The following is a 14,477-nucleotide window of genomic DNA, read 5'->3' on the forward strand; positions in this document are numbered from 1 at the left end:
TTTAAGCAGTGCAAGTCCTTGAAATAAAAAACTACAATATACTTGCCACAATTTCATAAAGCACCCATAAATCGGATCAACATTATTACCTCCATCAGATCTAGTAGATAATAGCATTGATACCACAGAACACCCAAATCGCTTTGCAAATCTCATAGTAAAACAAAATTCAAAGGCCGTTCTAATTTCTAGGTTGGCTTCATAGTTTTACGCAAAAAATAAAAATAAAAAATAATGGCAAATAGACGAAACAAATTAACAAAGAGAAAGACAACAATTTGTTTAATTTAATCCAGTACTGTGAATACTACTAAGATTTTCTCTGTCGTACTAAGTTTTTATTTGACGACTATAATAACTGGTTCTCCTTAAGACAGCCCGAATCACTTTTGCTATCTTTAGAAGAAGAAAGACAAATATATAATGTGTTGATGGAAATCATAAAGGTGAAGATCGACATTTCCCCCCAAAACACGAAAACATGAAGATCAAACAACATATCTAATGGTGGAAGAATGTTTTAGTGCAATGTTCAGCTGGTAAGGAAAAAAAATGCAATTTAGCATTCAAGTGCATACCACTGTTGGAAGAGAATGACTTGCTCCATAACTGCTTGTTAATATCTCGTGGAAGATTGGCTACAACTCCCCTGCATATAATGCAAAGAGTAAAATTTATTGACGGACATTTTTTTTCTTTACCAATAACCCTTTTTATAAAACAGCTATTTTGATTAGACACTGGTTTTTTTCATCTTTTTAAGGTCAAACAGATCCAAAGTATTAACATCCAATAAAAGGATATCAATAAGAAGAAAATAGCAGAGGAATGCATGTCAAAGGATGTGTTCAGAATAAAATCCAATCCTATCCAAAAGAGGAACCTTTTACAACATCCATTATAGAATTATACCAAGGAGGCTTCAGCAGAATGGGGGTAGGGTGCTGTGGAATTGGTTCTGATCGGGTTGCAAAGTGCATCTACAAAAAGAAACATACTGATCAACTCAACCCAAGTCTTATTCTGCTGTCATTCTAGCTCCTTTTATAATTTGGAAATTTTCTGAAGCTAGCCTTAGACTTCATTTTCATTATTCACATTGAAGACTATGTCAACAACGCAATACTTACATGCAAAACAATAATAGGTGAGTATTGAATAACTAACCTTGTTGGATTTAAATTCGTTGAGCAACCTGGAACACGATGAAAATTTTGAAGATCAATCTCCATATTAATGCAAGCACGTGCATAGATTAGTTTTAATCACGTCCACAACAAGAAAACCATACCGGTCAAAAGAAGGTGAAAGAAAGTTCGAGCATGATCAAATCCACGTGGATGATGTATAATCTGTTCACATACTCAAAATATAAGCTATGATGATGTAAGTGAGTTAGAAACAATTGTGTTGACTGTTAGCGCAACCACCTAAGCTAGGATCTGCAAAAGATTTGTTGGATAATTCTTCATGAAATACTACATTTGTATCCAAACCCAGCATTACGACGCAGTAAATTTTGGCAACACAAGTGTAATTTTCTAAACAGATATTAAACGACCTCCATAGCTTTTAATAGAAGAAAATATTAACAAGTTATTGGGCCAGTGTAATTATATCTATAATCTATTAGAGGGACTGGGCAACTATGACACTTTCCCGGCTGAACCCACTCAAATAAATATTGACATGATGATAATGTTTAGCAACTCAAATTATCAACTACATGTAATAACAACTTTTCAACTTTCAATTTTTTTTTATCTTTCTAGAGTTTCATACCCATTCTAAAAGCTTTAAATAGCTTGTCAGGACTCTAAGAGAAAATTTCAAAGTCTAAACTCGAAAGTTGTTCAGTAGTAATTAGTTCCAGTAGTCTGAAACACGTTCAAGAATATGAAACTATATATTTCAATCTTTAAGTCTTTAAGCCAGTTATGATTATTAATGTTCAGCAATGACCAATTGTAGCAACGCTCACAAAGATGTCTTCAAAAGAAAGAAAGAAAGAGCCATTTTACCTCTTCTGGCAGAGAAGAGCAGACTCTCGGCGTAGCAGGCCTAATCTTATGTAGTGATTTTCCTAAAACCTGTTCCAAGTGCATAATTCAGTTTTCATGCATGTATGTCAAAGTTTATGTCCATATCTTACGCACAATCACATATACAGAAGCCGTACACACATGAATACATACATACAGACATACGTGCGTGCGTACCAAATTATTTATATAAACATACAAGTATGTCAAAAAACACTGGCAAAATACCGAAACAGAGGAGTAGGCGCCACAAGCAGCTTTGCGTCTTAAAACACCCAACATCTTGCTTTTAATGGCTTATCTCTGCAAAAACAAGAACAAAAAATAATAATAATAATAATAATAATAATAATAATCAATGAAATAATTGGAAGAAGAAATACTCAACACAAATATGCAAATATCTGATATGTGCACAATGGAAAATGAAGAATGGCACTAAAACAGATCTTGAGGAGAATTACACCAAGAACTGACCTCGGATTGAATGAATAGAGAGAGAAAGGCAGGGTTTGACGGTGGCTGATCGAAAACGTAAGAGAGCCGCCAGCGAAGATCTTGTAGCTTCCTATTTATTAATTTACAATTTTTTTCCCCTTTTTTGTGTGACTTCAGAGAAGGAAATGTAAAAATAAGGAATCAGAGGGAGAAAAATGGAATTCAAAATTCTAAGAATGTGGGCTTTTAACGGGCTGAATTGTAAGCAAGAGTGGTCAGGGTTTCATTTAAATGGGCTGGACCGGTTAAATTTTGTTTGTCAACTTACAAAAATATCCTTGAAATTAAGGATCTTTCGAAAAATCATATAAAAAGATTTTTAAAAGTAAAAAATACTATATAATATGAAAAAGTGACTTTTTTTATATAGAAATTGAAGTGACATGATGTCACTTTTAGAAGTTAAGTATCACTTTTTCAAACATGACGTTATCACTTTTTTTATTAAAAAGTGACGTTTGTCACTAAAAAAAATTAATAAAAATCAAGAAGGTGATTGAAAAAATTTGATAAACACTAAGAAACCCGGACACCGCTCCTGCGCAATCAAAGAAAGAAGAAAGGTAATCCATCTTGAAGGGGGCATAAGTTAAAAAAATGTGACAAATACTAAAAAAATGATAGAAATAAAAAAAAAAAGTGACACAAATTAAAAAAGCTACATATATTTAAAAAAAGTGATACGATATAAAAATGACAAATGCAAAAAAAGTGACAAATTAAAAAAAGCGACACAAGGTGACAGAAAAAAAGTGACAAAATTGGAAAAAAAAAAAAAAGAAAAAAAAAGAACCACAAATACTAAAAATAGTTACAAAAATTCAAAAAATGTAAATAGTTACAGAAATTCAAAAAAAAAAAAAAAGTAATAAGCACTCAAAAAAATGACAAAAACATTACATCAGACACCAACCTTCGATTTCAACTAAGACTTCGTAAAATGATATACAAGGATCAAAACATGATTTCCCTTAACACATTGTCAACAAATCCTCGCATCTTCTTCCCCCAGTTACCTAAATCAAGATTGTTTCAAAAAGATAAGCTTAAGCAACCAAGGGAAAATGAATTAATTTGCAAACTTGTATTTATATCTACCAAACTGGAATAATAACAAGGCAAACATATAGCATAAATCTGGATAATCATTAAACACCTAATAATCACCAGCATAAAACATAGCAGCAAACATGGAATTGATAATCAAATTGGAAATTTTGATTCCAATTCTCTTATACCAAAATCGTAACTCATAATTTCGATAGATTGACTCTTGTTTGATGCCTTTGGAATTGAATCTTTTATTGGAATCAATCATCTTTCCACCCATCAGCGGTACAAGACGATGAATCTCGTTAATAATCCGATATGAACCCCTAATGGAATCACTAATTAGCGAACTCATTTTCTCACACAATCTTAGAGGTTGTTTGGAGTGTGGCCATAGTAGTATTTCAAGAAGAGTTTGGCTTATTCCGGTCCCAGCACCTTTCAATTGCTTCTCCTCACCATTTGTATTCCTCAGTTGTCCACTTCTCCGTGTCTAAGGTTAAAGATTTTTGAGGTTTTGATCGTATAATTTACGGGGTTAATGACTTCAATTAGTTTTTAAACTATCTTTCTAATTTTTTTATTTTTTGAGGGCAAGGGACCTAATTTCCCCAATTTTATTTCGTTTATTGAGGCTTAGCCCTTGTTTGAGCTCCATTAATTTGATTAAATATTTTTTTTCTTTTCTTTTTAACACACGTTCTTCAATAAAATAATTTTACATTTATATTAAAAAAATTTCTTCTTTTTAGCCACACATTCTTTAAGAAATCACTATTATAAAATATTTTCTTCTCAAAAATTTAATTATTATGGAGCTCAAACAGGGGCTTAGTGTTAGTGTTATTTGTATTTGAAGAAAGTAGGCTCACTATTCCAATAAGAAAAATAAGCTATTCAATTAAGTGAAAATTACACTGTACACCTACTTCTCTGTAAAAAGTTCAAATATACTCCATTTACATTCTATCATAATTATACCCATTTAAAACTAAACATTGATTAGAGTTACCCTACTTTGTTTTAACTACACTTTTAAACCTCTTAAATTTCCCTCACCACTCCAATAAAAATTACACACAAATAATTGTTCTACATCTTTTATTTTTGCTGCCGGCACACTCTATCACCGGTGCGGATCGAACTTCCTCAATTATTATCGTCGTCTGATTATAAAATAAAAACCAAATTTCATATTAGATCGCGGCTACAAGGATATGCTAATCCATCTCATTTCTTCTATGAAGCTTGACAACCACTCCTCAGTTTTTTTTTCCCCCTTTTTTTCCTGTTCTTTCCTTTTTTCCTTTCCCTGATTTTCCCCTTTCTCTTTCCAGTCAAGAAAAAAAATTAATTTATGTAAAATAGTTAATTTTTAAGTAGTGAAATAAAGTTTCTAATTTTGCCTTTGAAGTGTAAATTTTTTTTTCAAGTGGAAATTACATTCAACTAGATTTTTTTAAGTTTCTACTTCAAAATTCAGATTTAAGACTTTTTATACAAAAATCAGATGATAATATAAATTTAAATATTAATAGTAATATTATAAAATCAAATAAACCAACAAACCCACCGCCCACCAAAGCATCGGATGTTTATACAGCAGTATCCACAACCCCTTTACAGGCTTGGTAGCAAGAAATGATATATTCTGTTAAAGAGAGTCCTTCGCGACCCACGCAATTTCAAATCTTAAGACATTTTAAACTACTCTCTTTCTCAATTTTCGCTCTCCATCTTCTCCATTCTGTGTTAACGTTTTCAAGGCGCAACACTATGCGCCACCGTCATGCAAAAAGGACTATGACCATAGCTTGTAAGGAAAACACTTATGGCGTCGCTCGATTGTGATAAGATACAGAGTCGCTCGATTGTGACAGGATGCATGGTCACTCGATTGCGATAGGGATGTGATGTTGATATGACTGGGATGACGCTTCTCCTTCGTTGCTCATTCAACGATGGGGCTCCTCCTTGCTCATTCGTTGCAGATTTTTTTTTATTAATTTATGATTTTGATTTGTTCCATGGGCAATGGAGTTATGGGTTGGGGTGGCTGATGGTTTTTTATGTAGTGTGAAAGTGGTGTAATGTGGGTGCGATGGTCTGTTGGTGTGGTGTGCTATTTGTGTGGTTGTGCGTCGTGCAGTGGTGGTGTGGCGGTTTTGGGGGTGCTATGGTGTAGCTGGCAACGTTGTAGTGGTTCTAGAGGTGATGGTGCTCATGGTATGGTAAGGTGGGATGGGGTGTTGTGACCTGTTCCATGGGCAATGGAGTTATGGGTTGGGGTGGCTGATGGTTTTTTATGTAGTGTGACAGTGGTGTAATGTGGGTGCGATGGTCTATTGGTGTGGTTGTGCGTCGTGCGGTGGTGGTGTGGTGGTTTTGCGGGTGCTATGGTGTTGCTGGCAACGTGGTAGTGGTTCTAGAGGTGATGGTGTTCATGGTATGGTAAGGTGGGATGGGTGTTTGTGACCAATTATTTGGATGTTGTAACAATAAGTTGTTAATTTGTGACCAATAAATAATATGTGATCTAGAAGAATGTGTGATTATGACTAAATTTTTAACTAGAATTTGGTAAATTGTGACCACTTAATTTAATAATTTGTGATTAAGAAATAATTTGTGACCTATAAAATTTGTGATTGATAAATAAATTTAAACCTATAATTTTTTTCATTTGTATCCAAAAAATAATTTGTGACCAATTAATTTGATAATATGTGACTGGTAATAAGTTGTAACCTAGTAGCACATAATTGTAACCATGATGTATTTTTAATTAAATATTTTATAAATAAAATTCAATTAAAATCTGATTTTTGAAATAATAAACCTTTTTTCTTATTTTTGAAATTGGTCATACTTTCTTGATTGAAAATGAGTTTTGAAAAAATGGTACTCAAGCTAGGGCTTAATCTGTTAAATATGAAATTTTCCCTTTTCTCAATTATGTTGAACGGCTTCAAAATTTTGCTTACGTTTCTACTTATAATGGTTGGTCATTAAGCCTGTTAAGGCATCAAATTTTACGCTGCTGCTCGTCTTATTATGAATAAAATTGTTTATGCTTGAACTTACTGATGATGTATATATTGGTAAAAAGTAGTTTGTGAAAACTATACAGAATTAAATATACTAATTATATTGAAACTCAGGGGAAAAAAAAAAAAAAAGACCCTATTTTTCCTATAAATTGGAAGGGCATAAAATCAACTCGAATTTAACATTAAAAGACATGACATGCATTTCACTACAAACATTCTTAATCCGATCAGGAATATTTCCATACATTACGCTTATTTAGTCCTAATTAACTAAAACACAAACTGAGGTGAACACGCATCTTTAAGGAGCTCCTCCACTGCCACCACCTCCGCCACCAAATCCTCCACTAGGCCCACTGACACCTCCTAAGCCAATATTGCCTGCAGAAGCACCACCACCACCTCCTCCTCCTCCTCCACCTCCACCAAATTGCAATCCACCTCCCGGCCCACCTCCAATACCTAACCTTCCACCTATTCCACCACCTGCACCACCACCAAAGCCTCCACCTATATCGAATCCACGGCCAATACCAATGTCAATTCCGCCACCAAAACCACCCCCTCCTCCAGCACCAGCACCAGCACCAATGTCAGCGCCCCCTTTGTTGCCAGAGCCATTGCCATCGAATGCCCCACCATCATCGTCTCCATCGTCACCAAGATCGGTTGGACGACCTGTTTCGAATGACAAACCTCTAGCATCAGCAGTATAAAGAGCATACAGAAATACGAAAATGAGAAACTTAGGAGACATTTTGGACCAATACTGGAGTTATTTTTTGCATGGAAACGAAAATAAGGCTATAGGGGATTATATAGAGGTACACTCACAACCCAGAGTCCTGGTTTCTCAAGCAAAATTGTATGCTTTTTAATGAAGACATGAGTTTCATACAAGCATCTAAAAATCATGTACGTTGGAAATGGCAATTTCCCCAACTGTATTATATGAAAAAGAGGAACTCCATACTAACTCGACACCTTATTTCTTAGACCATGTATGGTTTAGCCAAAAAAGTTGATAAAATCTAAATTAAGATCAACAATTAATTTTAACCATACATTTCGTAGGACCCATAATTTTATAACAACACATTTCATTAATTTTTATCAAAATCTACTAAAAAAGCTAATTTTTAGCTACACCAAACGGGGCTATATATACTTTTGGGGTAAGCTAACAATTGAAATTTTTTGTGGAAGGGTACGGAATACTTTCGGGTTCTTGTAAATCATCATCTTTAGAATTAAAATTGTGCAAGAGCTACTGGTTCGATAAACATGGAAAATGATCCTAACGAGTTTAGTAAGATGAACATATGGAACAAGCTAGTGATTAGTGAACATTCTAACCCAGTACAGTGAAGGAGATCCAGTTAGATCATTCTTTGCAAGATGTGAGTAACAGGGCTTGAAATTAATCGAGAGGATGACCAAACTTTCATGTGTATATATATATACACACACATATACATATATATTGACAATTACGAGGAGCCAATGAAATACTTATTAACTCAATGTATCACGCATGCACGATTATGGTACTATGTTTAAGAGCTACATTTTATTTACACAGACATTAATTTGTATGCATTCGAAACCTGGGAACTAGTCTATGACCCTTGATGGTTCTAATGTTTGAATAAATAAATAATACAATTGGCAAACCATAATTTAGATTTTATAATTTTTTTTCTATGTAGTATTAATTTACTATAAATTATAAATTTCTTCAACAAAGAAGAGAAAAACGGGATTTTTTTAATTTAGGAAAAAGAGAAACTGATAGTAACATTGAACATTCAGCTTAATTAATTTATCTGAAGAACTACTGCCTCCAGTATAAATCTAACTGTAATAAGTGATAACTCACATTGATACAACTGATTCCATCAACTTAAATGACAATATTATTTAGCATTGAGTAAACATAACTAAATCTTTTTTCCATGAAATCCACTACCAGGTTTGTCACCGTCTCCGCCTCTAGGTCCCCCATCTCCATCCCCATTTCCTCCAACATATCCACCTCCAGGCCCTCCACCATATCTGTCTCTGCTTCCAGGTCCTCCACCATATCCATCACCAGGTCCTACGCCATATCCGCCACCAGGTCCTCCGCCATATCCGCCTCCAGGTCCTCCACCAAATCCACCTCCAGGTCCTCCACAAAATCCTACACTAGGTCCACCAAAGCCACCACCAGGTCCTCCGCCAAAGCCGCCACCAGGTCCTCCACCATATCCCCCACCAGGTCCTCCACCAAACCCACCACCAGGTGCTCCACCGAACCCACCTTCTCCAGGTCCTCCGCCAAATCCACCACGAACTGCTCCACCAAACCCACCACCAGATGCTCCACCATCTCCACCTCCAGGTCCACCATATCCGACTCCAGGATCTCCTAATCCACCATGTCCCCAATGGTGGCGAGATAAGTGTTTTTCATCATTAAAAGAACCCTCTATACCAGCAAGCTTCCTTGCAGTGGCAGTGCAAACAAGAATACCAAGAAGAACAACGAGAATAAACTTATTCAAACTCATTTTTCAAGTATATGTATTGCAATAAAAACTATGAGACTCTAAGACACCAAATAGGGTTTATATAATGAGAAGAATTCCCTGTTTAATGAAATGGGCAGTTAGGAGTTCTTAAATAACCTCATATTTTCTCATCTGTAAACCACTTAGAAATCGTAATTAACTAATCTACCCAACTGTTTAATCTGTTTAGAAATGGAAACCCTTCATCAGTATTACCTCTCCAAAATTGGTTATCATTTTACAGAAGAAATACATTCAATTAATGAGAAAATTGTTGGAAAATTTGGTTCTAATTAGTTGGTTTGACCAATTAATTTAGTGGGTCCCGTTAATCGGAAATAAGATTTCTTTGGCCGAATGTGTTCTACTCCATGAGTAGATTAATATGATATATTTATTTTCTCAAAACCAATTTAGGATGAACGAGAAATTAAAGTCAAAAGATGCCTACTTGATGTTGAAATAAAATAGGTGGGAAATTGGAAAATACCAATTCCACATAGGAAAACTAGAAGAATATAAACCACCTTATATAACTCAAGTTTGGGACTTGGGTTTGGGCCCCAAGGGGTACCAATAGTCTTTGAGGGGGAGAGAACATACATGCTAGTAGATTAAGCCAAAGCTCACACGCGCGCGCCGCCGTTGCCGTCCGTCCGATCGGTCGGCTCGGCTCGGCACGGTCATGGGTCTTGGGCTTGGGCCAAGCTGATATATATTTTTTGGTAAAATAACATTTAATTATATTATTTTATTATTATAATAATAATATATTTTGTGTTATTTTTTCTTCCCCGAATTTTCTGTGTGTGACACGTGGTACGGTGCTTCTAGAATTTAGCAGATTGTGGTGGTTGACTGTCCAAGTGGCGGTTGACTGTCCAAACAGTTTGTGTCTTTTGGACACAACTTTTCGACAGTTGTGTCTGTTGGGACACAACCTTTCAACATCTATAAATAGGCCCCCATACCCCGATTTTTATTCATTCTAAAAATCAGAATTGATTTTCTACTCTCCCGAAATTATCCCTTTGTCCCTGCATAATTTCTGTTTTTATAATTCAGTTCTCGAAAATTACTTTTCATGCATTTCACTCATCCAGTGTGTGTGGAGAGATCTAAACATTACGGGTTCGTCGGATCTTGTAATTTGGAGTACTACTATTACAAGACGAGGTCGTTGTATTTTGGGAAACGAGTGCTGCAATACCGTTAGTACCAGTGCAGGGCATTATCGTTTTAAGAAGAAAGAGTCGAACTCTTGTCTCGACCGTTCAAAACCATCCAAACGTCGTTACTCTGTCCAAATATAAATTACGGTAACACTATTATTTGCTATTATTTTTCAACAAAAATGACCGTTCCTAATAAATTATTCATCTGCCAATGCAGTGTTCTTAGCATGGAATAATGAGAGGAAAAGAAGAAGGAGCTGTAATTAGCTAATTTTAGGACATGGTACTACTTTTGCTTAATTCTTTGTATATCTGTTTGTGTCATAGGATGTTTTAAATGTGAACATTTGACTAGAGTTGCTCCCAAGTGAGAAATTTGAGAATTTTTCTTTCATTCTTCAGGTTAAGAAATCGCATATTGATTTCCCTAAAAGAGTACATAATTAGTTGTTTCCAGTCAAAAAGTATTAGGGCACTTCAGTTCAGTAAAAAAAATGTAAAGAAGAAGAAATTGAACTCCACTTTTATTCAATAAATTTTACTGAGTTATACAAATTAAACCCAAGTATTTATTTGAAGAAAAAAAGTACTTTTGTTTTCGACAGTGGGAGTACGAGGATAAGCAGAAGGAGTTTCTTGTATGCACAGCTTCCTGGCAGTAGCTGTGCATACAAGAAACCCCTACAACTCTACAAGAATAGGAACAATAACAATAAAATTAATTGAACTCATCTTTTCAAGTGTATATGCATAGGACAGTAAAAACTAACTCACAATGACTCTTTATGCCTCGAATTTAGGGTTTATGTAATGAAGAGAATTCCCCGTTTATTGAATTGGACATGTGGGAGCTCTTTTATACCTCCATCTTCTCATGTGTAAACAGTTGGGTTTTGATACCCTGGCGACAATGAAAAATTGATGTCAGGAATTTTATGGACACCAAAGTGAAAGCTCGCCCGGAAACAACTTTGAACACTTTAGGATGGCCCATGAATTTAGCCCAAGTAGTATTATTGAGTTGGGTTATTGATTAGTGGCTGTTCGCTAAAATCCTACACCGCAAGTGCACAGATCGCGTTCAAGTAATAAAGTAGACCTTTTGAGTCCAAGTATCCTTCCACAGAGATTATATTAGTTTAAATTTAAATTATCTTCGCTTTAACCGAAACAATAGAAATTCTTGATATTTTCGCTAACTTAATTATGATTTAATAACCTACTTATAAGTATAAAGCCTAAATTAACTAAATTAAATGCATGATTACAACTAAATGCAAGTTTTATAAAAATATGATAACGAAATGCGTACTAAGATCCCGAATCCCCTTATATCAATCCCCTTTAATTCGAATTTTAAAAAATTGACAACACGATTCAATTATGAAAACCAATATTCCTAATTTGTTTAACAATATCTCTCGAGTAGAATTAAAACATATTTTCATATGCGATCCGACTATATTTCTGTGACGGATGCGAACATATAAAAATGCATTAAAAATTTATGAATACTTAAAGATCACGTAAAGCATAACGGTATATTTCTATCCTCTATCGGACTTTACGACAATTAACATAATGTCTAACTAATTTTCCATCTCTCGAGGGTAAAATAAACCACAAATCTCATTCAACTGTTGCGCCTATAATTGTAGAGAAAATAAAATTCATGCCAATCATTCAATAATTAAAAACGTGTTTTAACGTCAAAATAAATAAAAATTCAATATTAAAGGTTCATAATATAAGGTTCATTACAAATCCTAGCACAAAATAATTTAGCCTAATATAATGTGAAAATTAAACAAAGAAAAGTGGAAGAATATCACCAAAAATCAACCAAACGTTAATGATTCCCGCTTAATCTTCATCTACAGTCACGTGTATGTTGCACATCCAATTTCTGACTTCTGTTTCACTTCCCAGCAGCTGGTTGCACTCCTTAATTACTCAATTTCAGCCGCCGTCCAATATCACTCACAAAGCTGGCCGATTTGTCTCTTTTTTTTCTGCTGTTTTCTGTTGGTGTATATAAATATATGAATTGCAGCTCCCAAATTCCTCCCAACAGCTGGCTATGTTTGACTACCGAAAATGTACTCCAATTCTTGCCCTCCAAGCTGCTACTTTATGTGGGAATTGTGTCAATGAAAATCAACTCTTGCAGCCACAATTAATTCCAACCATCTGCCTCCTTCCGTCTTCTGTCCGTGTGTGTATATATATATCAATTGCAGCCCTTTCTCCTTTTTAATTGCCCGAAGTTTTACAAGTTGTAACTAATTTTAGCCCAAGTAAAATTTAAGCTGGCCAATTGATTTTGTTTTTAACGGGAGTCCAAGTTGATGCCCAAATTAATTGCAATTTATCTTCCAAGGCCTCACTTCATCATAATTAATGCAAGTTAGTCCTTTTCTCCATTGTTTCCTCAATTTTGATCCTCCAACTTTTATCACGTGAGATTTAGTCCACAAACTTCTCTTTAATGGCCACTTGATCATTTTCTTTTCCAATTGCTTCAAAACGGGTCCCTAACTAAAAATAAAAGAAAATTAACACAAGTTAGGCAATAATTAATAATTTAACGACATCAAAACCTAATTATGTAGTCCGAATAAGTACACAAAATGCACTTATAAGTGGCTCTGGATTATTGTTGGCCCATTAGAACTTGACCCATTTGTATAATGACTTGGCCCATAATTGGAGTGACCTACTTTGGGGGTTATATACTCTTGCCTTAGCCGTTTTCCCCCTCGAGTTTGAATTTGGGTTGTGCAAGAGTGGAGAGAAAATGCGAAAGAGGAGGCAGCTGGCTTTGGGGTTGAGTTGAGAAATTCCACCATTCTTTTCTTCTATTTTCTCTTCCATCTTAGTGGATGCATAATCAACATCTTCATCTCCATACTTGGGTGGAAACCGTAGTGCCAACCAAGGTGGTTAGAGTTGTGGGTCGAGCTTGGTTCTTGTAGTGATGGTCTGGTTGATTTTTGAGCACGAAATTAAAGATTTCTCGAAAATTTTCACGTCATAAACCACATTGATATATTAATCAGATTAGCCATGGCCTAATAAGACTTTGATGCATATATCCCACCTTCAAAATTCTCTCTGTGATAGTAAATTCAGCATGTGCAAGCAATCCAAAAGAGCTACAAACATAATACGTTGAGCCCTATTTGGTGAGGACTAAAATATATATTTTAATTTAAGTCAAAGTTAACAATTAATTTATACCACATATTTTATGGGACCAGAACTTTTTAACCATATATTTCATTAATTTTTTTTAAAATCTATTAAAAATCTGATTTTAATTCACATGAGCTAAACAAATGACAACAACTCAAAATTTGAAAAATTTATCTACATTAATGCAGTCTTCTATGAAAATAAAATAAAATAAAGAAATTACTGTATAATCGTAATATATACAAAATGGTATCTATTTGTTTTTTTCATTTTAGTTGTCATTCATATTAATTGAATTATCTCTTCTAAATTATATGTATATTGATGAAAGTTAAGAATTTTGGAATATTTTTTTTATTTCTTTCATAATTATTGCTCTGTTACGTATATTGAAGTATTAGAGTCATTATTTTTTTTATTAGGTATATAATATTTATATAGTTTCAACTCGACATATTTGAGTTTTTTTATTAATTTATTCAGATCATTTATAGAGTTAAAAAAAAATATATATATATACTTGAATTGTTCAAGGAAAATTTCGTATTTTTAACCGAGTTAAACAAATTAATTCCAATTATTTCTCTTAAGAACACATTTTGTGGATTATATATATTATTGAAAAGAATATATTCTATGTGAAAATGTTTTTCCCTCCCTCTTTTTATATGTAATATATATCCTTCTTAAAAACACATGTTGATAATGTTGGGACAAGTTGAGTTGGGTGGCCCTCAAACAAAACCATTTAGAGAAACACATCGTCATAAATTTTGTCCATGACATTTAAAAATTTTAAAATGCCGTGTTCAAGATTTACTAACACACATCTTCATAGATTTTGGCCTCTTTGAAGTTATCATTGTTGTTTGTACTAATTTTTCCATTGTACTTTATGATATTTTCAGATTTTAG

The 14,477-nt window shown here is 34.3% G+C and overlaps 3 protein-coding genes across 3 annotated transcripts in view; all 3 read right to left on the bottom strand.

Annotated features, from left to right (window-relative positions):
* LOC111376510 (dihydrolipoyllysine-residue succinyltransferase component of 2-oxoglutarate dehydrogenase complex 1, mitochondrial-like) overlaps window positions 1-2,668 on the bottom strand; it is a 6,459-nt gene extending 3,791 nt beyond the window's left edge. The window contains exons 1-6 of the mRNA XM_022999473.1: window positions 2,520-2,668; window positions 2,271-2,345; window positions 2,022-2,090; window positions 1,292-1,352; window positions 1,168-1,195; window positions 579-649 (exon numbers count right to left, since the gene is read on the bottom strand). Of these exons, the coding sequence (XP_022855241.1) occupies window positions 579-649; window positions 1,168-1,195; window positions 1,292-1,352; window positions 2,022-2,090; window positions 2,271-2,324 (283 nt within the window). The 5' untranslated portion in view covers window positions 2,325-2,345; window positions 2,520-2,668. The remainder of the gene's footprint in view (window positions 1-578; window positions 650-1,167; window positions 1,196-1,291; window positions 1,353-2,021; window positions 2,091-2,270; window positions 2,346-2,519) is intronic.
* Window positions 2,669-6,941: 4,273 nt separating this feature from the next.
* LOC111376519 (glycine-rich cell wall structural protein 1-like) lies at window positions 6,942-7,397 on the bottom strand. Its single transcript, XM_022999479.1, has one exon. The coding sequence runs from the start codon at window positions 7,395-7,397 to the stop codon at window positions 6,942-6,944; it is 456 nt and encodes a 151-aa protein (XP_022855247.1).
* A 1,183-nt stretch (window positions 7,398-8,580) lies between these two features.
* On the bottom strand, window positions 8,581-9,192 carry LOC111376520 (glycine-rich protein DOT1-like). Its single transcript, XM_022999480.1, has one exon. The coding sequence runs from the start codon at window positions 9,190-9,192 to the stop codon at window positions 8,581-8,583; it is 612 nt and encodes a 203-aa protein (XP_022855248.1).
* Window positions 9,193-14,477: the final 5,285 nt, after the last annotated feature.

The sequence above is a fragment of the Olea europaea genome, unplaced genomic scaffold (genome assembly GCF_002742605.1).
Source record: "Olea europaea var. sylvestris unplaced genomic scaffold, O_europaea_v1 scaffold1511, whole genome shotgun sequence".
Classification (NCBI taxonomy): Eukaryota; Viridiplantae; Streptophyta; class Magnoliopsida; order Lamiales; family Oleaceae; genus Olea; species Olea europaea.

Coding starts and splice junctions, on each gene's coding strand:
- LOC111376519 (XM_022999479.1), bottom strand. CDS start 7,397: ATGTCTCCTAAGTTTCTCATTTTCGTATTTCTGTATGCTCTTTATACT.
- LOC111376520 (XM_022999480.1), bottom strand. CDS start 9,192: ATGAGTTTGAATAAGTTTATTCTCGTTGTTCTTCTTGGTATTCTTGTT.